Consider the following 24,092-nt stretch of genomic DNA (forward strand, 5'->3'; position numbering starts at 1 on the left):
AATATGTTTCATTGCAGTGGAAAATAAATTTTACAGAGAAAATACAGAAAATGAAAATAAGCATAATATTTCATTAATATTTCTCAATATTTCATTTATAGGTGCATTTGTATATATTTATTCTACTTTCTTAACAATTAAGGAAGACATAAATTGCATCAAAAGTCAGGAATCATTCATAGCATATATTTCACCTTTTCGCACGCACAGCTAATTTCAAACAGTAAATCTGTATGAATTCGAGATGAGGACAAACACGCAATAAGCATCAGAATATATTTCGATAAACAATCGTCAGCATTCTCCTCAGATGCAGACATAACAGTTTCATCATTTTGCATCTCAACGTAATAACTTATTTTAATTTGTTTATTCTATACTTTTTTGACCTAATAATTCGACATACTTCCCCTTTAATTTTGTGTATTGGCTAAATTTAGAAAAACTAGTCCGGCAAGATACAATGGATTTCAATATCATGCCATAACAGTTTCAACATTACAAAACTTTCGAATCGACTCTACGAATATCGACAGATATGCTTTGGAGTTCCAGTATCATTGTATCAAAAGCAATATATATTGCATTTGTGTTATATCTGAGGCCTTTCTAGTTGCAAAATGTAAAACGCAATGTATATCTGTTTCAACTAAATTTTCAATCTTGTCAGCACAAAAAAATGAACACATATGCATGTTTACATTAGAACACGTGTCAGCATAACAAATAAGTAATGAACTTGTTTTAATTGGAACACTTTCCAGCAGAATGATGTGCACATAAACATGATTACATTGAAATACTTATCAACGTAATGAATATGCACATTAGCATTCTTACATTTATTTGGTACATTTGTCGGAACAATAAATAAGCACACATTATACAAATATCGATCATCATAATGAAAATGCACATTAATAATCAAACATTAGCACATTTACCACATGAAACAAAGAATATAATTGGGCCGTGGTAAATATTTTGATTGAAAAGGACAAGTTTTGAATTTTTGCTATATGTGTAAATTTCTTTTATTTGGTTTAAAGAATTAAAGAATAACTAAGACTTTTCACGGCATAAAATTGTAATTTATTGTCACCATAAAATATTTACAAATAAATACATGTATTTTTTAACAATTTTTACAAATGTTTGCCAAATTATTGCTAGCTTACTTAAGGTATTATATGTATAAATGACAATGATACAAATGGCATCTACACCTTTCCATTTTCAAATTCTATCATGTTGTATCACTATCTTGTTTAAAACAATGACACTTTCTAAGTCATGTATAAAATACAACTACTGTACATCAATTATTTTTTATCAGTTAAAGAAGAATTTTTATTTATCTTCACTATACCTTAAATTTGAAAGAAAGAACCATAGTAATGAAGAAACAACAAACAAAACAGCATATATGAAAAGGAAAAGCGTTTGGAAAAACTGTAACAGATATAGATCTGTAAGGTTTTGATATGAAAGAAAAAGGTGGATTCACAAAATCCTTTAGTCTGCCATTTTTTCATAAATGTGATCGCTGTATTTTCAATTATAATTATTTACTAGATTAAGTTGATCATGCATATTTGAATATTCTATAAATTTATGTTGTTAAGCTACTATTTATCAACATTATATTTAACCAATACAAACTCTTCTAACATTTTACTTGATTCACAGGGTTTATCTATAATCCCGTTGACTGAGTACTTAACAATTTTAACAGCGGTACATATATAATTCTTAATCTCAATGTTTCAAATACATATGTTTACAAGTATTTAGTTAGAAAGATTGGATAAATAATTGTCATTTATTTTAATGACAAAATACATACAAACTCATTAACTACAAGTGATTGTAATTTTTACTGTAATTTTACAGGTATGTCATCATTATCAACGAATATCCATAACTTATGCGGTGAAGCAAAAAAAAAATCTCTAAAAGAAAGCATAACAAAACATTGTGTGCAAAGTAAAAAGAAAACTTAGTGTTTGAAAATATATTTGTCGAATAGGATAACAGTATTTCAAAAGAATCGTAACACATTTACTTCGGTAAATCAGCAAACTGTTAATCAGTCTAATAAATCAAATGTTTATAAAAATAATTTAAAATACTGGTTAAAATTTATAAGTACGTATAAGTGCGCCCCTGACCAATCTGAGTTTGTTAATTATAATTATTTAAAATCTTTAAGCTATACATAGTTTATAAGCAGAGAACAATTAATCCGTAAATATAAATATATATACAATGATTGAAAATGACAAAAATACCAACCCATAAATAGCTCAACTTGAACAATTATCTATCTCAAAACACTTCATTTTCGATGCGATGACAATAACAGTAACCTTTATGTATTCATTCTTTATTCATACAAATGTCAGAAAAATCTACTTCATATCAGATAATTGCAAAATTAATTATCCCAATGAAAACATTCAAATTAATTTATACTAACTATCGCAGAACTGCAAAGAAATATTCTAATGATTTTAAACTGTAATCAGATACTTCAATTACGTAAATAATGAAGGTCTTGTTAATAGCATGATATTCGCAACTCTTAAAAAGCACCACCACCTGAATGAAATTGAATTGTGCTAATATTTAAACAAAAAGTTTACTAGTTCGACACATTGAAAAACATAAGTGATAAGAACATACTTGTATCGCAAATACATACTAATTCGTGCAATCTGTGCAAAAGATACAAAATTAAAATTAAACAAAGTACGCAAAACTAGCATGGATAACAACCCTTATTCGTAAATACAACAAAGACTAACATTTTTTTATTCTAATTGAAAATATTTAACAAATAAAACCTCACACATAGTTACCGCAAATAGAAATCGGGTATAACTACTATGAATCAATGAAGCATGTTAATCTAGACTGTTAAAGATATGCTGATTACATAAAATGATTTAAGAAATTGAGGAAATTAAGATGTAGGAAAGAAATCATTTTAGTTGTGTGAAATAGCACAACAAAGATCCACAATGCTCATTCATTCTGTGTTTTTCAAGTTCTACATATTATTTCAGTGTTCGTATTTGAGATACCAAATGTTCTCCATCCTTTTGATAATATCATCTATGTTTCAGATTGTGTACTTAGAAGCATAAAATGATCAAATTCGATTTTTATATTTTCTTATAGGAATATTAAATATTCAAAGGTTTGATTAAGGATAATGTTTTCCCTTTATTTCTTTTTGTTCAAACAAATGTTTTGTATAGACACACAGTTATCATGTTCTATTTAAAAATATTTTGCTATCTCATTTCAAACCTTTTTATCTGCTTAACAGATGACCAATATTTTTGACACTTCACTGCGTGATAACTTAACTTTGCCGGTCTTTCTCTTTCTTTACATATACACACTGTTTTTGTCTTAAAACAATATATTGGCCTTAATGTCTTAAATATAACAATAAATAAAAATATTATGAATTACAGTCAACAAATAAATTTAAATAATTCAAACTATATCTTATGATGAAATCAAAAGCATTTTACAGGTATATTATCGGTAATCCATTTGTGTCTATTCCAATACGTTATTATACAACAGAAATTTTCTTTCTTTACTATCTAACATCGTAATCTAGTTAATATTACTATACAATATAATTCTCAAAAAAACTCTAAAAACGCATGCCGTCATGTTGAAACCAGTATTTACAAAATCTATTATCTACACTTGTGATCACACCCTGTTTTAACTTTGAACATCTACTTGTACTATCTCATGAAACAAAATTTAAATTTCGTGCTTTTTAATCTCATTTTTGAGTATGATAAAAACAAGGTCTAGCTGTTTTGATATACGTGACAAATAGAAAAGCGCTGTTTCTGTTTTCTTAATCTAGACTCCAGTAAGTTGATTTCTTATACGCTGATAAGAATAGTTTCGTTTCTAAATCTTCGATTGTGTTGTGTCTAAAATGGCACGAATTATTAATAAAACGGGTGTATCATGTTTCAGAAAGCACTACGAAAATATCAACTAAATGATCTACCTTACTTCTATATAATATTTTTAAAGGGACTTCACTAAAGGTTTTGACATGACTGGTATTGTTTTCCTAGATTTTAGTGCCATTGGTTGTAGGTCTTGACTTATCACTTGTGTGCAAATTTTGAGATCATTTCGTTACCCAATTTTTCAGAATATTGTAGAAGATTTTGTTTTTTCAAAAAGATATAAAATAAAAATGATGCAACGTTATTCACCATCGAGGTAAGAATCGCAAAGAAAATCAATAATCAATTTAATTATGAATACATTTCTTCATTATTATTCTTTGCTGATATTTTTTTTCCATTTTATGTGCTTGAATTGATCTATGTAAGAACTTCAAATTTTAGGTTTTAGATAATTTTATTTTGACCTCAGTGGAGCTCCTTAATCTGTTTTAAAATGTTTATCAATATATTAGGACATTCAATGATAAAAGTTCACCTTATAATTACATTATTCTACTTGCAATAACTGCTTTGTTTTCTTAGATACTAAATATAGTAAATTTGCATGATGAAAGACATGATGTTGAGTTCTATGGACATGCCTGTAGAGCATTCAAGATATAGGTTTTAATAGTTTCCGAGGATGATGAGCAATTTGCTCGAAAGGTCACAATATTCGATACATTCCACTGTTTTAAATATGACATATCGTCACAAGTACAATCAATCGGCATTCCGCTGAGATAAAAATGCCGCATTGATGTGAGATTTGTTACTGCAACAGGTACATGGTCAAGATTTGTATGTTCTAAACTTATTTTTCTGAGATAAGAATTAAGGTTGAATGCATTTGGTGATATATATGTGATAGGATTGTAACCAATAGTTAAGGAAGTTAAAGAAGTTAGTCCTGCTATATCTGGTGTTTCAATTGTCGTTATATGATTTTCCAAAATGTTAATTGTTGATAATGATTTCAACTTGTTCAACGCATAGGGTATTCTTTCAAAATGGTTAAGTTGCAAACTGAAGGAGGTAAGTTTTGAGTTACTTGGGACCTTAGTGTTCTCTATATATTGAAGTTTATTATTATATAGAGATACTGATGTTAGTGATGGAAACAAAGAAAAAATATCTGGAAAAATATGGAGGTTATTCGAATCTAATTTTAAGATTAATACAGAAGTCAGTTTTTTACTACACGGCTCTAAAATTGAGGATTTATTCTGCTCTAGGTTGCTATTATAACTAAACTCAAACGACAATAGATGACTGAGATAACATATTGCAAAGGGCACCTTTTCAAGTTTAGATTCAATAACGTAAAGGTAATTCAATGTCTGTTCAAATCCATGAAAGGCATGAATGTCTAAATGCGAAAAGGGTATGTGAGTTACAGACAATGAATGCAACACTCGAAGGAAATGAAGTTCATGTGGCCATTCTGTAAAATGATTGAGGTCTATGCTAAGTGAAGTTAAACTTCTGCCTATATTTGACATAACTGATTCATCAAGTGAATGCAAAGGGTTATCAAGAATATTAAGACTTCTTAGTTTGAAAAGATTTCCTATTGCCAAGGGTAAAGTTGTTAGATTGTTGCTTTGCAGATGAAGACTTGTTGTTGTATTTTCAATCCCACTAAATGCATTTGTTTCAATTGTCTTTATCTTATTACCATCAAGTCGTAAATCTATTTCTGATGCGTTGATTGAACTAAAATTTCTAAATGCATTATTGAAAATAATGCTCAACTTATTTGTATAAAAATACAGATATAACTTATTAACATGATAACTTGATTGTTTAAAAGTAGGGATGCTCGATAAACTTTTACTGTCACATCTTATGTAGCTGCTTCCAGAACTTCCGGAACACGTGCAAGGTGACGACACTGGACAATTATCGACGAGAAGAAACGCTGAAGGTGACTCAAGAAATGCTGCAAGCAATATGATCGAAATCTGAAAAGAATATCACATCTAATGTCATGTACAGAGGCAGACAATGTTGATCTAAAATGAGGTTATATGTTTTGTTCGCTGTCAAGTTGGGTTGACTAAGTAATACATTTCAAAAGACCATAACAGCGATTGATCAATGATTTATGATGAATCATGTTAATGATACATTATGATACAATAAAAGATTTTAAAAAATGCCCCAATCTCTTTGAGAATAAAACATTCTTGAAGATATCTAGAAATTTTCGTTGGTCATGTGGATTATAAATTATGTTTCTAAAGTAAAATATAACCTTGAACACAGTCATGGCAAAATATCACGTTACTTTGATTTTAAAATGATCACTGACTACTAACTTTTGGATTGGCATAATGACAATTTAATTATCATCTTATTTTGCTAATAACATTAAAATATTATTTTTTAAATTGATGCCAAATAAATATATTCACACCCAAATGTAACTTAAACAAATATTTTAATTAGCATTATCATAAACACAACTACATGTAAAAGTATTTAACCATTCAAACTCGATATTACTATAGTATCTATATATATCCCTACACATTAACCCTGTTACGGGAAGTTCATCGTTTTAATCGGGCTCTAGTGTTTTACAATTACTGTAGCATTACATGTACGATGGCTGTCCCATTACGTCATACACAATATCGTTTGAATACAAAATACTTAAAGGGCTTCTACAAAACTTTTACGATATTTGCTTTGCAACTGCGGAGTAATCATACAATATTATAGCACATTATATTTGAATTTGACTACACAGAACAAAAAATGAAACTATCTCGCGACGCAATGCCGCCCATGCTCCAACGTCATAATTACATTTATTATATTTAAATTATAATAACATTATGTTAATTATGTCAATTTTTCTCCTAATAAAAGTATCATCTCTCTGAAGAGTCAATTTTGATGTCAAGCCACCTACTTATAGAGACATTCACAAATTGTCTTTTGAAATAATCGACACAGTCAATTTAATATAGTTTGAAATTTCTAAATAACTGCAAATTGTTTACTATATAATATTTTTATTTTTATTATATATATTACATATCATCTTCGCATTTTTTTTATTTATTTTTTTTTTTTTTTGGGGGGGGGGGTTGTTTTTCTTTGTGTTTTTTTGGTGTGTGTTTTTTCGTTACCTCTTACATATTTCATAGATACTTGTGTACCAACGATCACAAAATATTGTGTTACTTTTTCACAGTTTTTTCCTTTATTTTAACATGACGGTAGGTATCAATTAAGACTAAAATCAGAAATTGATAATCATCTGCTGAGACGCGTCAGCGTCAGATTGCTTATATGAGCACAGTATGAAGTAAACAGTAACACTAAATATTCTATGTTTTACGATTTTGGACCTTTGTCAAATAGCGTCAGACATACAGTAAATGTCAACGTCATAACAGTGCGGCATCAAATTCTTACCTTGTTCGAAATGAATTGTTTAGGTTTGTAAAATGATAATTTTTGGCGTGGGCCACGTACTCACACCTCAGGTCTGTATTGTTGCGTTCATATTTAGCGTTTGTTTACTGACTTGAACTATTGTTTCTTATTTTACTTCAAATGGATGGCGATACACTTGTGCATAATTATTTTAGGCTCGGGCGTTATATTATTTATTTACAGCAATTGTCAAAGACTTTGAGGGGCAGTCCTCATAGCACCGATATGTGTTTTATGCCTACACGCCTGAGTTTCATACTTTCAAAATAAACAAGACATGTCCTAGCACTTCACGTTTTTCGCATTGAATCTGGGCATCATGCATATCCACGCAGCAGATAATAAATATAACCGTACATCCTACTTACAATTATGGTTATCCTCATTTTGATTGCGCCTACGGTCATATAAAGTTCACCTCTAGTATCTAGTACCTAAAATGAAAAGATGATATGCATTTAAAATAAAGCAATTTTTAGCTATCAATAGAAGTCAATTGTAGTAAACTAAAACAAAATGTTACATGTTTTAAAAATGTAGATATTAAACATACCGCATTTTCCCTTTAATTATTTAAACAGTTTAGGAACTACATGTCATAGATTTATGAAGTAAGCCTTACCTTATTAGCTGTAGATGAAACAGAAGCGAGGTAAAGTCTTCAAAATACAAGCAATTGTCCAGCTCTCGGACTATTACATTTTGTGTTATAGATGATAAGACGATCCCAGTCAAGACAGGTTTGATAATGTCGTGTCAGCATATGACCTATCATTCTTAACAGGTAACATTGGTTATCAGTGTGATGACCGAAATATGACAATTACAACGTCCTTGGGAAAAGTAGGACTGATGATTGAATATGATATAAATGATTGATATTTCATATAATCCTTAACTAGGCGAATGAAAAAAACAAACTATTTATAAGTAAATATACATCTTTACTTAATTTTGAACACTAAAAAATGGTGGAATCAATAATCCCGATGGACCAGAAAAAATATAACAACACTGAAGTGAAGTTAGGGGCATTTTTTACAGCTACCACAAAGATCTTTACACCTGCTGTTGTGAAGTATAAAATCTGGATAAAGTGTGATCCCTCGGAAGCATTAATCCAAACAAAATTACATGAAAATTGCAGACTCGATTTGATTGGGATTGAGTCTTTACATGAATGCAACATTCCTCCCGTCTCCTAGCACCGGCTAGAGCGATTCTCAATTTTCAACACTTAAGAAATCAATAATCCCGAAGAAAATATAACAACACTGAACCTTAACGTCATCAATGTCACTTTATGCGTAATTTTGTATTTCATCACATATCATTTTATATGAGGAAAGCTCTAGAGTTATTTATTTACATCCTGTATAAATTTTATGGCAGATCATATACTTGTTTACAATAACTTTTACTAAACCATGTCAAGAGAGTTAACTCAGTGTAAGTACAAACTTGTGCTTGTCTAACATAGAGAGAAAATACTGAAGCCAAAAACTGCAAGACTGAGAATATTGCAAGTTCGGTTTAATTTAGCACGCACCTTGGCACTGGCTTAAGCATTAATTAACATTTCAAAATATAAATTTGAAAATGAAAATCGCCACGTACGACGATTATTATGGAACATTCAATGTGACATTGTGTTCCATTCTGTAAAAAATGGTATGTAGCCCAACAAGTAAAAGAATGAGTGTGCCCTAAACAAGAAAACAATGGGCGGAACTAAACAAAATGGAATTCTTTAAGGGGCTCAGAGGTTATGAAGCCAGAGTATCACAGCTGAGACGCCAAAAGACAATTTGTAAAGCATGCAACATATCCTAAGGGTAATTATAAAGTATTCATTTAGGAATACTGAAAACACATAACTAGAAAAAGATAAAATAAAAGTAACTTAAAATACCACAAACAAAAATATTATGATGTGCTGAAAGATCTTAAGGATAAAAAAGTACATCCTTGACTGAATGCACGGGCAAGTTTTTAACGATTTTTAAACCAATAAAGACCATCTTTACCGATATAAGGAGCTGTATGTTTTCATGCAACCGTTTACAATATATCAACAAATTATTATTATTATTATTATTATTATTATTATTATTATTATCCATTTTGTGTGTGAGTGTTTTTTGTTGTTGATTTTTGTGCTTTTTTGTTATCGTCTTAGGGAATAAAGTCATCGTTAATGTCGCATGGTGTGTTTTCAATTTAACTGGGGATAACATCTGTAATATATATCTAATCTTAATAAACAGAATATCCAAACAATCGACTCAATCGACCATCCTATGTGTTAAAGAGAGAAGTTGTCTCACACTAAATGTCTTGGTGATAATTTTATCACACTAATCAATAAGTTTATTGGAACATGCATATAAAATGGAAGACTCAATAATTGATCAATGGAACTCTGTTTTGTTGTTGTTGTTGTTGTTGCTGCTGCTGCGATGTTAACACTTTTTGATAAAGGATAGTCCTAAGGTATTTGTAATTCCTTATAAAATCTTGACTTTATTTCATTTTAAAACTTCTCTATCATGACGCACGAGTAGACAATTTACATGTATCTCATAGAAAAGAATTGATGTCACGTTTTCCTGTCTACAGATTAAACTTTTACGATCATGTATAGTTTGATAGATGGTCTAATTTTTTCACTTTATATTCAGTGTTGTTAGTTAAGCAAGTACATATGTACTGTTCAGCCTTTAATATTTTAATCAAAAATAAAAACTTAGAAAAGCATGGCAGAGCAATGCATAAGTTGACTTTTATTCACTTTTCCTTCAGAATCAAATGGATTGTAATAATACAAATTACTCTTTGCTTTTTAAGTATCGATTTGTATGATGAACAAACAATACACTAAGACATTGACTTCTTACATTAGGAATATATGTGGCGATGTCAGTTGTTTTTTTGTTTTTTTTGGAATTGTCGAAATGTACGGAGGGGCAAGAAAATATACTATGTTACATAACTGTATATTGCGTTCTAGTTATATTTAATAACGTGAGTTTAAATTGAATGCATGTGCATTGTTGAAAGCCGTCTGTGAACGGTTTGACTGAATATAAGTATAACTTTTGTTGGACATTAATCCTTCCTCCTAATGAGCGCTTCAATGATGCGTGTAGAGACGCCTTTTACTACTATTCCGTGCAAGCGTTTGACGTAAAACAAATACGTACTCACGGTGCGTTATGATAAATTGTGGAAATTTCATATTACTTAATCTCAAAAAATTAGCTAGTATATAAAAATATACCCCACCATTTACAAACATTAAATGACACGGTCACAATTTAAAGGTTATTAAGCTCTGTATAAATTCTGCGCTCCTAGAGATATTGTATCCGTCTGATTTGAACATATAATAAACGAAAGGAATATATTCAAAAGTAAATGGAAAATATGGTATTGAATCACACGTAAAACACGATATGTATGCTTTAATTCAAGTGTATATTTATAAATATGTTTTCTTGACGCTTCTGTGCCTAATATTTTCATAGTTTAATTAAAGGCAATTGACCACTAAATTCATTAGCGTTTATGTACAAATTGAATTTCAAACTCTGCAGGTTTTTTGTGTAAAGTAAAACGTTACATTTAATTTGAAACTGTCTCTGTTTGTGGAAGAGAAAATGATAAATATCGCAGGCGTGATTTGATAAAGATAATGCTATATGTTTCAAGAATAAATAACACCTTGATTAGGTTTTTAAACACAGATATTTGTAGCACACAATATTTTATCATAAAAACATAAACATACAAAGCTTCTCGTAAACCAGATATTTGCGATTTTAGTGTATTTTAAAGAACATTAATCAAACAAAGGTGTTTTCTGAAAAGAACATTTCTATTTCAAATATTTATTTACATCATGATAGCAAAACCTGCAACATTACTTTGGAACCATAACAAGATCAATTGTGCCGCTTGACCTTTCAAATCTACGGCATTTGAAAATTGTTTTCAAATATTTGTTCCATACAAATGACAAGTCCCATACATAAATTGATTTCTTATCGCATTAACGGACATTTTAACCTTAATTAGGCATTGCAGTACGCTACATATACATCAAATACTAGTATTCAGAAACCTTATGCCTATTTCACAGGGGTGATTGTTCATATCAAATGTCAATTTCTTTTAAGTGTCTGCTATCTTTGATAAGGTTACAAGTTCATATGTGTCAGTACAAGACATTATCGGACAATATTCATATCTAATAATAAACTTAGTAATACATTGAGTTTACTTGTAGTGTTACTTTAAAACAGATATGTTCCTAAAAGATAAAAGCTTACGAAAAAAACAATTTACAAAAACAATATACCAATGGTCAAATAATTGACACTCTTTGTCAGAGTTAATTATATTTTTTAAGTAAAGTGTCCATTGAAAGTTTTCCTAACGCTCTTATAATGTCTGCACATAATAAATTGTTTTCTTGTTAAAACTCTTTGGATACTATTCTGTTGAAACACGTCATTGAAAATGTACATCCTAAAATTAACTTTTGACTAAGGTCTGTATTCCCTGGTCAAATAAGAGATATATAGTTCCAATCTAGGCAAACATGATTCCGACAATTTGAATGTATGTACTTTCTTAAAACATTGCTTGTGCGCAATATTTATTTCATTATAAACTTACTTCCCAGACAGATACTCATCTGCGCTTATAAACTCTTTCAGTTATTGCAATAGTCAGCTTATAAAAACCTGACTTCACCATAAGATGGTCATTGGCATTTTCTGGCGCAGTTCTTGTGCAATCATTAAACCTTGGAAATAGCACTTCGAAAAGTTTACATATATTATTTTGCAGTAAGTGTATATACGAGTATATATACTTTACTAGATAATAATTGAAAAAAATTGCTTACGATGTTTTATAACGTTTTTTTACCAATTGCTAAATACATGTACTTAAACTAAAGGGTTATTAATGAATTTGGCAGATCATATTGTAAGGGATCTAATAGTTGGATTGCCTGAGTAGAATCAACGACGTTTAAAGTGTTAGTGCGTCGTCCCCCACACAGCTCTCAATAAGCGCCAACTTTATATGGGCAGACAAAGCATAAAACGAGCACAGTGTGAATAATTAAGTCAATTTTCCGACAACCAGTGGTTGGTTCTTTTGCTTTTTTCTTGCATATAACACATTAATCATTATTCAGAAAGATATAATTTAAACTAATATTTTGTTTAGCACTTTTTTTCTTATAGAAGCGTATGAATTTACAACTTCATTCATAACGGCAAAATAATTTCATTCAAAGAATGCAATTTATTTAAACATGGCGCGTGGGAATGACGTCATTTGAACTACGCGGGTTGTCTTACATATGGGGGCGTAATTTTTTCTAGCATCATTGTAAAACGGTAGATGACCATGTCTAATATGCAAGAAAACAGAAATGTATCATAAGTATATTTTTATAAATATTTAAAAGCACAAAATGTTAAAAATATGGTGGCTGATTTGGGCTCTGTAGTCTTTTTGTCTATAATTATCATTTTGTCTGATTTTCGTGTTTTCGATTGTGGCCCCGCAACGCGAAAGTGCGTCAATTTGTCATTTTGTCATATTTTCTGCCTTCGTCAGGCGCCCGAAGTAGCTAAAGATGAAAACATGAAAATACAACAAACGTATTTTCATGTTTCATCTGGCCCCGCGGAGCAAAATTACGACATGGTAAAACTCAGCCACCATATAATAGAGATCACAATTTCGTATGAGCATTTAAATAATGAAAAATAATTTTTTTTCTCGAACAATTGCTTATCTGCTATATAAACAATGTAATATCCGAGTATATATCTTACATTCTCCAACAATACTAATATATCATTTGTTTATGGTATATTGTCACATATCATACTAAGTACATAAGTAATAAACCAATTCACCTTAACAGAAAACAATATATTATACATAATATTATAATAATGATAAAATGAATACTGAACAAAACCACTACACAAAGGTGTATTTTGCATACAAGGACAATAGCAAATATTTGAACATGTATTTAACGATTAACATTTTTGATAAGTGTATAGATACTTGACACAAATTAATCACATGATGTTGCTTATTTCAAAGTTATTGAATTATTATGTACTACAATTTACAGTAAATATTTCATATAAAAACGATCAGCTAAACAGTGTATTAGACGCTTCCATATGATAATCTTACCATGTCATATACACATAAAACAAACTCAATCTAGAATGGGAATGCCTCGCTTAAAATTCGTTTTAATACACATAAATAGATTCGTTTTGTATCAGTATCTATTTTAGATTCTGTGTTTATCATCAACATAAACATCGTGATATTTTACCTCATTCGCATTTCCTAAGATTTGTTAAAAACCCTTTATAATGCCATAATATCGAAATCTATTCAAATACCATTAGATTGAACAATATTCAAATGCCATATCATCGTATTTTACTGGTGCTTAACTAATTGACAATATTAGAAAAGTTGTTTAAGATTTGAATAACTGATAATTTTACATAATGTATAATAACATTTCTGTTCAAATGTTAATATCTATCAATGTATATATAAATATAATGTTAAATCAAAATCCTCCACAAAGTGCACTTAACTTTAATTTTTATGATAATTAATAATACATTATAATGAATCAATAAAACAGACCCGTTCCAGAATCATTTAGAAAAAAAACAACTAATTCTTCACACCAGCTTAGTTTTAGCATAAACTTCATTAACGAACATAATATGTTTATATCGTAACACTTACTTAGTGCTAGTGTAATTTTTAAAGCTGCAAAACGAATCTGAATTCAAAACAAATTAAAGTTTAAAGATACATGTATACACTTTGAAAATTTGAAACTGGTGATTTTAATGTTCATTGTTATTTCATATTTAGGGGTTGTTTTTTTTGTAAATTATAGCAAAACCATAATCAGACTGGAGATTAAAACTCTTTCTTAACGTTACTTAAACGGAAATTGGAAGTAATCCGAATAAAATATAGGGTCTATGGACATGTTTGTAGAGAAGTCATGATGAAGTGTTTGATAGTTTCAGATGACGATGCACACTTTGTACGAAAGATCGAAACAGCTGATACATTCCAGGATTTCAAATATGACATGTCACAACTGCAGTCAATTTGCCTTCCATTCAGATAAAAGGAATAAAGTTTTGTCAGGTTGGTGACAGCAATAGGTACATGATCCAGATGTGTATCATCTAGATTTAGATAATGTAAATTAACATTATGCTTAAATGCGTTTGTATCTATATACGTAATTGGATTACCTTGAATTCTTAAAGAACCTAAAGAACTCAAACCTGCTACATCAGGTGTTTCAATTGTCATTATCTTATTGTTGTTAAGATACAATGTCTGCAAGAACTTAAACCTGTTCAATGCGTATGGTATCCTTTCTAAAAGATTACGTTGCAAATACATAGTAGTAAGTTTCGAGTGAAAGGGAATTTTACTGATATCTACGTATTGAAGCTTATTATCATTAAGAGATAATGATGTTATTGATGGGAATAGGTTGAAAACATCTGGTAACATATGGAGGTTATTTGAATCTAGGTTTAAGCGTGTCAAAGAAGACAGTTTCTTACCACATGGCTTGTAAATAGACGACTTGTTTTCCTGAAGGTTATTATCATATCTAAATGTCAATGACGAAAGGTGACTGAGATGACATACATCATAAGGCACTTTCTCGAGTTTAGAGTAACCAAGAGTTAGGTATGTCAGCGTATTTTCAAATCCGTGGAAAGCATTTATGTCTAAATGCGGAAACGGTATGTGGTTTACGGCCAATGCCTGCAACACTCGAAGGTAATGCAGTTCCTGTGGCCATTCCGTGAAACGATTTAAATCTAAACTAAATGAAGTCAGACTTCTACCTATATTTGACATTGATGATGTATCAACTTATCAAGAGAATGTAAAGGATTTCCCAGAACATTTAGAGTTCTAAGATTAAACAGATTTAGGATTGCCGACGGTAAAATTGTTAAATTATTATTGTGCAGGTCAAGACTTGTGGTAGTATTTGCTATTCCATTAAACGCATTGCTTTCAATTGAGTGTATCATATTACTATACAATTGTAAATCTATTTCTGAAGCGTTGATTGAGCTAAAATTTCTGAATGCATTATTTTGAATAACGCTTATTTTGTTTGAATAAAAATACAAATATAACTTGTTCACATGAGAACTAGATTGTTTGATATTAGGAATGTTCGTTAAACTTTTACTGCCACACCTAATGTAGCTGTAACTTCCGGAACTACCAGAGCACGTGCAAGGTGATGACACTGGACAGTTGTCAACGAGAAGAAACGCCGAGGATAACCCCAGGAAGGCAGTAACCAATATAATCTGATTCTGAAATTCATTTTAAAGTTATTTAATTATTTAAATATTCTAGGACTATTAAATATGGAAGAATTTAGGTAAAGATTCTATTCATGTTAAATTACTTATTCTTGCAGGTAAAATACATTGATACAAATTTAAATAATATTCTTATATTCTTTGTCCCAGTTTCTTATTTCTATGTCCAATTTTCTTTTGCGTTTGTATGGAAAAGATAATAAAATAGTAAAAAATATATGATTTGTAACACAAATTCTGAACGCAACATTCATTATACATATTTTGTTAGTTTGAATTGTTAATGCTGATGTTTTATTTTTTACGCCGTAATTCCTTCTCTATGTCCTAATTTGATAATCACTAACTGGAAATATTAATTTACCATTGTATCCATGTAATGTACAGACAAGAATAATTAATTTACACGAATGGATTTTACTTTACAACGTTAGCATACGTCATTTACATATATGGATTTTAATTTACAAGCAGAAATAAGTAATTTACATGCGTGGATTTTGTCTTTAAATACCCTTCCATATTTAAATGGCAAAAAAACCAAAACTGATGTTTTTCTAACTCAACATGACTTTTACATTATATAATTGATCTACTAATATCTTATAATGAAACAAAACACGTCTTGAGACATTTTAACACTATCACTCATATAACAAAATACAAATGAATGTAATTAAAATCATGTTTTACTTTATAAAGGTGTATTACAGTCATCGGCTTTTATATTTTTTATTTGAATCACATGTTCTTATTATATTCATAATAAAAGCCGATCATTCCGAACTGTATGAAGGTGCTTGATTATTAATTAATCCGTGGTACAATGAAAAGCGAACTTTCAAATGAAACAAGCAATTATCATAGTATTGCAAGCAATCCATAAGTCCCCTACCGGTTAGAACCCCAGCAACTTTCTGATGGGCCATTGGCCAGTCAATTTTACCAGTGAATGAATGACATGAATGAACTTAAATCTTTTGAGTTCTAAGTTTGTCTATATCACAGTAATGTGTTAAGTTTCCCTGCCTAGTAAGGAAATTATGTTTATACAACCTTGTCATATTATTACGATGTGGGATTTTAAAGTAAATCCTATAATGAATGAAGAAGTTGGAGTGAAAAATACCAATTTCTCGAAAAAAATCTAAGTTCAAGGGGGACATAATTCTGGAAATAGTCTTGCTAGAGTATTTAACCTTCTCAAAAATGTTGAGTGATAATAAGAAACATATATATGAAGTTTGAAGTAGATACATTAGGAAATAAAGAAGTTATTTAAAAAAGACAACATTTTTTCATAAAAATTCTAAGTTCAAGGGAGGTAATACTGATAATTTTTGTGCTAGAGTTGTAAACCTTGTCACATATGATGTGGTTGATGACCAGAAACTTATATTTAAAGTTTGAAGTAAACACCTTAAGAAATAAAGAATTTATAGTGAAAAAGCTGAAAAATTTAAATCAGAAATCTTGAAATTCAGGCTATTTGTTGCCATAGCAACCAGAATTTTCAACATAGGAAGAAAAAAAAAAGACGTGCATAATCTCCATACTGCCATTTATCCATATATCAAGTTTCATAAAAATATTTTCAGTACTTTTTGCGTTATCGCGGGATCCAGTTTATGTGTTCAATTTGCCATATTTTCAGGCTATTTGTTGCCATAGCAACCAGAATTTTCCACATAGGAAGAAAAAAAAAAGACGTGCATAATCTCCATACTGCCATCTATCCATATATCAAGTTTCATAAAAATATTTTCAGTACTTTTTGCGTTATCGCGGGATCCAGTTTATGTGTTCAATTTGCCATATTTTCAGGCTATTTGTTGCCATAGCAACCAGAATTTTCAACAAAGGAAGAAAAAAAAAAGACGTGCATAATCTCCATACTGCCATCTATCCATATATCAAGTTTCATTAAAATATTTTCAGTACATTTTGCGTTATCGCGGGATCCAGTTTTGTGGACGGACGGACTGACGGACTGACAGACGGACAGACAGACAGACAGACGGACAGACGGACGGAGGGTAAACCTAAAGTCCCCTCCGGTTAAACCGGTAGGGGACTAATAACCTTTTCCGTCAATAAATCGCGCTCTTCGGCTTTTTTTATTTACACAGTGGGTTATTATGGTATGTTATTGTTGTACATTTATCCGAAAGCTGTAAATAGAATGATGAGTTGATGACCTAAATATTCCGAAAATCTATTTATAGAGGGATGTGCTCCTATCGGTAATTCCCGGTCTCTCCCGGTCTATTTTGACCGGAATTTACTAGTGACTGGCGAATAGTACCACACGTTTATTGTCCGGTCTCTCCCGGTTTTGGAGTAGATGTTTGATATCGTTACCGAACAAAACAAATATTTTACAGATAAATAAGCTTTTTTCCAAAATGAATGTTTGTCAGTTAATTTGGTTACAATAATTAATGATATCGTTACCGAACAAAACAAATATTTTACAGATAAATAAGCTTTTTTCCAAAATGAATGTTTGTCAGTTAATTTGGTTACAATAATTAATGAACACAGATCAACTCTCAAATTTATTGATATTTATTATACATAAACATACAATTCGAAAAAAAAAAACAAAAACAACAAGAACAACAACAAAAGCATGTTTCATTTTATCTATATGAGATAAAAACAATAAATATATACAATAATTGAGAAAAAGGTACATTTTTATGGTAATAATACGACACTATCAACTTTGAAACATTTTATTCGTGGTTAGTAAAGATGCTGAGGAATTATTCAAAGTTACAAATTAGATTTTATGAATTATTCGATTGATTGATAATTTAAAAAATGATAAAGAAAAATACAAATGTACATGGTTTAAGAATATAAGAATAAACAATATTATATATTGAAAGATTAACCATTATTTACTGACTTTTTCCAGTTACTTTTTTACTTATAATCGTCGGTCAATATGACAATTGAATTCTTAAAATTTATTTTACAATTTAAATTAAAAAAGTAAGTAAACATAAAAAAGCACATAATACACAAAAAAGAAAAGAAAACAATATTCATAAAATCTGTAATTTTTTATCAAAATTAATATATATTACATTTATTGTATAATAAACAATTATGCTCAACATGATCAACATGTTAAATTATGCTCAACATGATCAACATGGTAATATAACCAGTGTCATATTTTTACTAAGTCTGAATAGATACCTTAAGAGGGGGTCTTCGCTAATATCGATAACATAATAAGGGACAATTACACAAGTGTGGTGTTGATCATGCGTTACACATATGGATTATAAATGATTGTTTACATGTATATCCGTTGCTCGCCCATATGGTCTCTTTCCAGTGGCGAGAAATAAATAACGCAAACACACAAAATCCGTTGCTATTAATAACCACGGTCATAAAGAAATAACAAGTAATACTCTAATCTCTAGCATGCCAATCAAAGTTCATAATGAACAATGTCTTTCGTCCGCTCATTCATAAGTGATATACAATTCTGGTAAAAACCATTGAAAAGTTTATAAGAATATCTTGTCATCATATGTCTACTAGTTCATCTTCACTTGCTGCATTTCTTGCTTGGACGCCCTTTGATGCTTTGCATCAATGCTTTTCTTGTACTGTTTTTATATGTATCTGAATATTTACCAAAGAAATAATAGGTACCTTATTTGTTGTAGGTAAAATGAAAGCGAGCTTCAATCTTTCCTATGCAAGCGACCGCTTAGTTTTGACTTTTGATAAGCTGTTATAACGTATGTCATAGATTGATAAGACGGTTCCCGCCAAATCAGTTTTTATAAAATTGTGTTAGCAGACGAAGTTTTGCTTCTTAAAGTGGAAGTTTTAAATTTAAGCGCATGCCGTCCTTGACATGATTGATCGGGGATTTTATTAGTTAAATTAAGTTGTAATTATTGCTCCTGTTTTTAATGTAATTCAAAACATTGGGAAGTCACAAAATCTGAGAAAATTTAGAAAAACTAAATCTGGAAAAAGCAAACTATAAAGTAAGTGACCATTGCTGCAGGTTATGTTATTAGTCATAAGACTTTTCACATTGACGGTAGAAAAGAGATCAAATCGACGGCATTGAGACCTAGGCATCAGTCTCAGAAACCGTACTTGAAAGCACAAAACATCATAAAAAAACTAGCAAAGATCTAAATTTAATTCTAAACAAAAGTTTTTAAGAGTAGGGTTTTCTTTTTTTATTGGGAAAAAAACCAATAAAAAAACATTTTTGATTTTTATTTTTGTTTTTTCATGTTTTCTTTTTTAAATGGAAAGGTTTTTAAAGGGGTATGCCCAGATTTTTGTTAACTTTGACAAACTGTCCGTTTCTAAGAAAGCCCAAAGATTAGGGGCGATTTTTTCTTAACCCCCTTTTTTCGAAAAAAGGTAAAAAAAGACTTAAATATTTGGTTCCCTGTCGCCATTATGCATTTTTGGGGGGCCATTTTCGCTTTAAGGGCGGCGGGAAACCCAAGTTTAACGTATTAAAAAACAAAAAACCAATTATCTAAAGGGGAAAAACAAACATTTTAAACTTGAAACTATTTTTTAAAAATGCATTGGGGGGTTTAGTTCATCATTTTTCCATTTAATCAGAGTTAATGCTCTTATACTTACATAAACCTTTTAATGTTACATTAATTATCGTTAATACTTAACAAATTAAGTATATACTTTTGTTTTCTATAACCACATAGATGCAGAAAAAAATATTTTTCTGTTTTTTAAAGTAAAGTTTATGATCGTCTTGATGTTTTTTAATATTCTAAAATAGAGAGTAATTAAAAAGACTCCCTAAAGAACTCACAAATTATACAGAACACTTGTTCGGGTTGAGTTCAAAAAATGGGTTTCATCTCGATTAAAAAAACTAGGTCACAATGCGCTTAAAAATTGAAAAATCTTGTTAAATTCTGGTGGCTACTGCTTTTGTCCATATATCCTGGAAATTATTCTGAAAGTTTTGTTTTGGTGTTTCTAAGGTCAATTTTTCAAATATGGGTCACCAAAGCGGGTTAAAACTCTTAGGTCATACACCAAAATACGGGACAAAAAAACCTTTATAACCTTTCTAGAATGATACTGTTTTTGAATCTTAATAACCTCTTGGATTTTTAGTCAGAAATGTTATTTTGATGCTTTCTATGAGCAAATTCAAAATTATGGGTCATCTAGGATTAAAACTAGATCCAAAGCCTCACATTACAGAAAAACCTTCGCTTAACACTTTAGAGGTTTACTGTTTTAATAAAAATTTCCATTGCCGTGAGAAATTGATAAAAAATGTTTTGTAATTAGTTGTCAATCGTTGTAGATCAAAAATTCGAATATAGGTCCATCTTATGTCGTCTAGGGGACCGCAAAGCCCTTTATTTTTGAATAACATTGTTAAACTTTCTAGGGGGTTAGTGTTCCAGTTCAGATACCTTTGAAATTGGCAGAATGGTTGTTATGATGATTTTTAGGTAAAGTTTGAGATATGGCTCCTTGGTTAAACAAAACAAGGTAACATAGCCCTAACATCGAAAAAATCCTTTTTATACTCTACATGTTACTTGTTTTTATCCTTTGAAAATTGGGTCAGAAAGTTTGGTAATGGTGATTTTATTGTCAAATTTTTAGAATAAGAGATCACTTGCGGGTTCAGAAAACTATGGTACATACCCTGTTTGTTTGTTTTTTGTTTGTTTGTTTTTAACGGCACGTCAACACCATAAAGGCCATATCGTGCCGAATGCTATTATTATGGCTTTAAACTATTATGTAAAACGATTGTAAATGATAAATAATAAAAAGCAGCCCCAATCATGCCGATCCAGCCCGTTTGAATACAAGTTTTATCTCTTTAAAAATAATTCGATGTGTTTTTTGAATGAACTGTTATTAAAGAGTTCACTAAACCCTAATATATGAAAACCTTTTTTAAATTCGAATTTTCCCGGGAAATTTGGGAGACAGGTTAATTTTTAAGATGTATAGGTCAATTTCAAATTAAAGGTCAACTTGGAACGAAAAATTTGGTCCACCCAGGCCCTTTAAAAATGGAACAAAAAACCCTTTTTCAACACTTTTAGAGGGTACTGATGTGATTCCAAATAAATTTTTGAAAAATTGGTTTTGAAGGTTGTTTTAATGATAAAATAAAAATTTAGCCTTCCCTATTCAAAGGGGACCCATTTTAAAGGGGCATCCCCTGACCCCTCTTGTTTGTATGTAATGATGTTCTTTAAACCTTTTTTCGTTTTGAAAATTTTCTTTATAAATTAAAAGAAATTTTGGGGATGGAAACACATTATTAAACAAATCTTTTTTCGTAAGTTTTCCCATTTTGCTTTTTATATAGGATAAAAAATTAATCATGTTGGTTTTTCGTTTTATTTTATTTTTCGTTCGTTTTATTTATTTTTTATTTTTTTTTTTTTTTTCGTTTTTAAGACTAGACAAATGTTACAATCTAAATTTCTTTACAATACAATTTTCAAATATTTAATAGTTGTGTGCCTTCTAAATTTGTGATACTGACTGTTATCAAATTGTTTGATTATGTATTTACAATACTTTTCTTCCCTCTTTTTAAACTAATTTGACATTTGCGTTTTTATTTCCGTAAACATTTTTGACACTTTTTAAGTTATTTTTAAAACCTTCTTTATTACAAATTTATTTTAGCTTCTCTTTCAAAATTTCCCTTAGTCAATTATGAAAATAGGCTCTTTGAAAATTCAAGGTAAAGAACCTTTTATTAAGGATTTCACATCAATATCAATCTTTTCTTTATTTTAAGGATGTTACTGCAACCCGAAACGCAATTTAATTATTGGTTTGCGCCCCGGGTAGAAATGGCCCCCTTTTAATATAGGAAATAACTGACACATGTAAAAACCCTATGAAAAAATTTTTTCCCATGTTCACTCGGGTTTTTTAAAACTGGACCCCCGCCAAAACAAAACCCCGTCCCTATCAAACCCTGGCCATCCCCTGCCCAATATGTTTTCTCAATGGAAAAGGAAAGTGTAGAAACAAATAATTTAATTTATAAAATTTGGGGGTCTTTTTGGGTTATGAAAACTGACGGCTGAAGTTTTATTACCGATTTTTAAAACCTTTTGTGAAAAACTGATGGCTGAAAATAAACCAAAAAGGGGAAAAAACTGAAAAATTTTTTTGCCCGGGTTTGGTTATCATTTTTGTGTGCTTTACCCCTTTTTTTAGTAAAAACTCTCCACCCATGAAGTTTTTCAAGTTGATTTTCCTCAAAAACGTTTTTGGAAAATAGGGTTTTTCCCCCGGAAACAAAAGGTTTTAAATTTAAAAAAAAAACCAAAAGGGCCCCCTAACTTAAAAATTTTTATTTGAAAAAGATTGTCATTTTTTGCTCCCCAAACCCTTTCCTCCCCCAAAAAAAAGATCTTCCACCCCCGGGCATTTTTATTTGACATTTTAAGCACTTTTTTAGTTTTTTGTTTCCAAAACCCGGGGGAAAAATTAATTTCGGGGGGAAAAAAAAACAAAGGGGGAAAAATCAAAACTTTGAAAAGTAAAGTTATCATTTTTGGGGGCCCCCCCTGCCCCCACATCCTGAGTGAGATCAAAAGGCCACCTTATTGGTTTCCAAAGTTAGTTTTCCCCCAAAGGGTTTTTTAGTTATTGCCCCCTGGAAAAAAAATTTAATTTTTAAAAATAAAAACCCAAGGGGGAAAATTTTAAATTTAAAAATTTGCAGGGTAGAGTTATCATTTATGTGCCAAATGCCCCTCCCAACCCCCCCCTATGAAGTTTTAAAGTTGGGTACCTCAAATAAATTTTTTGAGAAGCCCAGACAAAATAGTATAAAAAAGCAAAAATTCAAATATTGCAAGCAAATCCCTAAGTCCCTACCGGTTAGATCCCCAAAACAACCCTTTTTTTGGGTGGGGCCCAAATTTGGGCCCTTTCAAATTTTTTCCCCAAAGTGATATAAAGGGCATGAATGAACCTTTAAATCTTTTGAGTTAAAAAAATTTGGGCCCATATCACAAATTTAATTTTTTTAAGTTTCCCCCGGCCCCAGTAAGGGAAAATTTTGTTTTAATTTCAACCTTGTCTTTAAATTTCAAAGTGGGATTTTTTTTGAAATCCTAAAGGGGAAAGGAAGGGAAGGGTTTGGGGTGAAAAATTTTCCCAAATTTTTCGA

The 24,092-nt window shown here is 30.3% G+C and overlaps 2 protein-coding genes across 2 annotated transcripts; both read right to left on the reverse strand.

Annotated features, from left to right (window-relative positions):
- Positions 1 to 4,585: 4,585 nt before the first annotated feature.
- On the reverse strand, positions 4,586 to 8,940 carry LOC132755513 (leucine-rich repeat-containing G-protein coupled receptor 5-like). Its single transcript, XM_060746390.1, has 3 exons — positions 8,068 to 8,940; positions 7,814 to 7,879; positions 4,586 to 5,959 (listed from the first exon to the last, which is right to left on the reverse strand). Exons 2-3 carry the CDS (start codon positions 7,850 to 7,852, stop codon positions 4,586 to 4,588), a joined length of 1,413 nt encoding a protein of 470 aa, XP_060602373.1. The 5' UTR covers positions 7,853 to 7,879; positions 8,068 to 8,940.
- A 6,445-nt stretch (positions 8,941 to 15,385) lies between these two features.
- LOC132755514 (uncharacterized) lies at positions 15,386 to 20,011 on the reverse strand. The gene is made up of 2 exons (XM_060746391.1): positions 19,909 to 20,011; positions 15,386 to 15,888 (listed from the first exon to the last, which is right to left on the reverse strand). The coding sequence occupies exons 1-2, from the start codon at positions 20,009 to 20,011 to the stop codon at positions 15,398 to 15,400; spliced, it is 594 nt and encodes a 197-aa protein (XP_060602374.1). The 3' UTR covers positions 15,386 to 15,397.
- Positions 20,012 to 24,092: the final 4,081 nt, after the last annotated feature.

This window comes from Ruditapes philippinarum, unplaced genomic scaffold, assembly GCF_026571515.1.
Source record: "Ruditapes philippinarum isolate M1 unplaced genomic scaffold, ASM2657151v2 ctg12263_1_1_1_1, whole genome shotgun sequence".
Classification (NCBI taxonomy): Eukaryota; Metazoa; Mollusca; class Bivalvia; order Venerida; family Veneridae; genus Ruditapes; species Ruditapes philippinarum.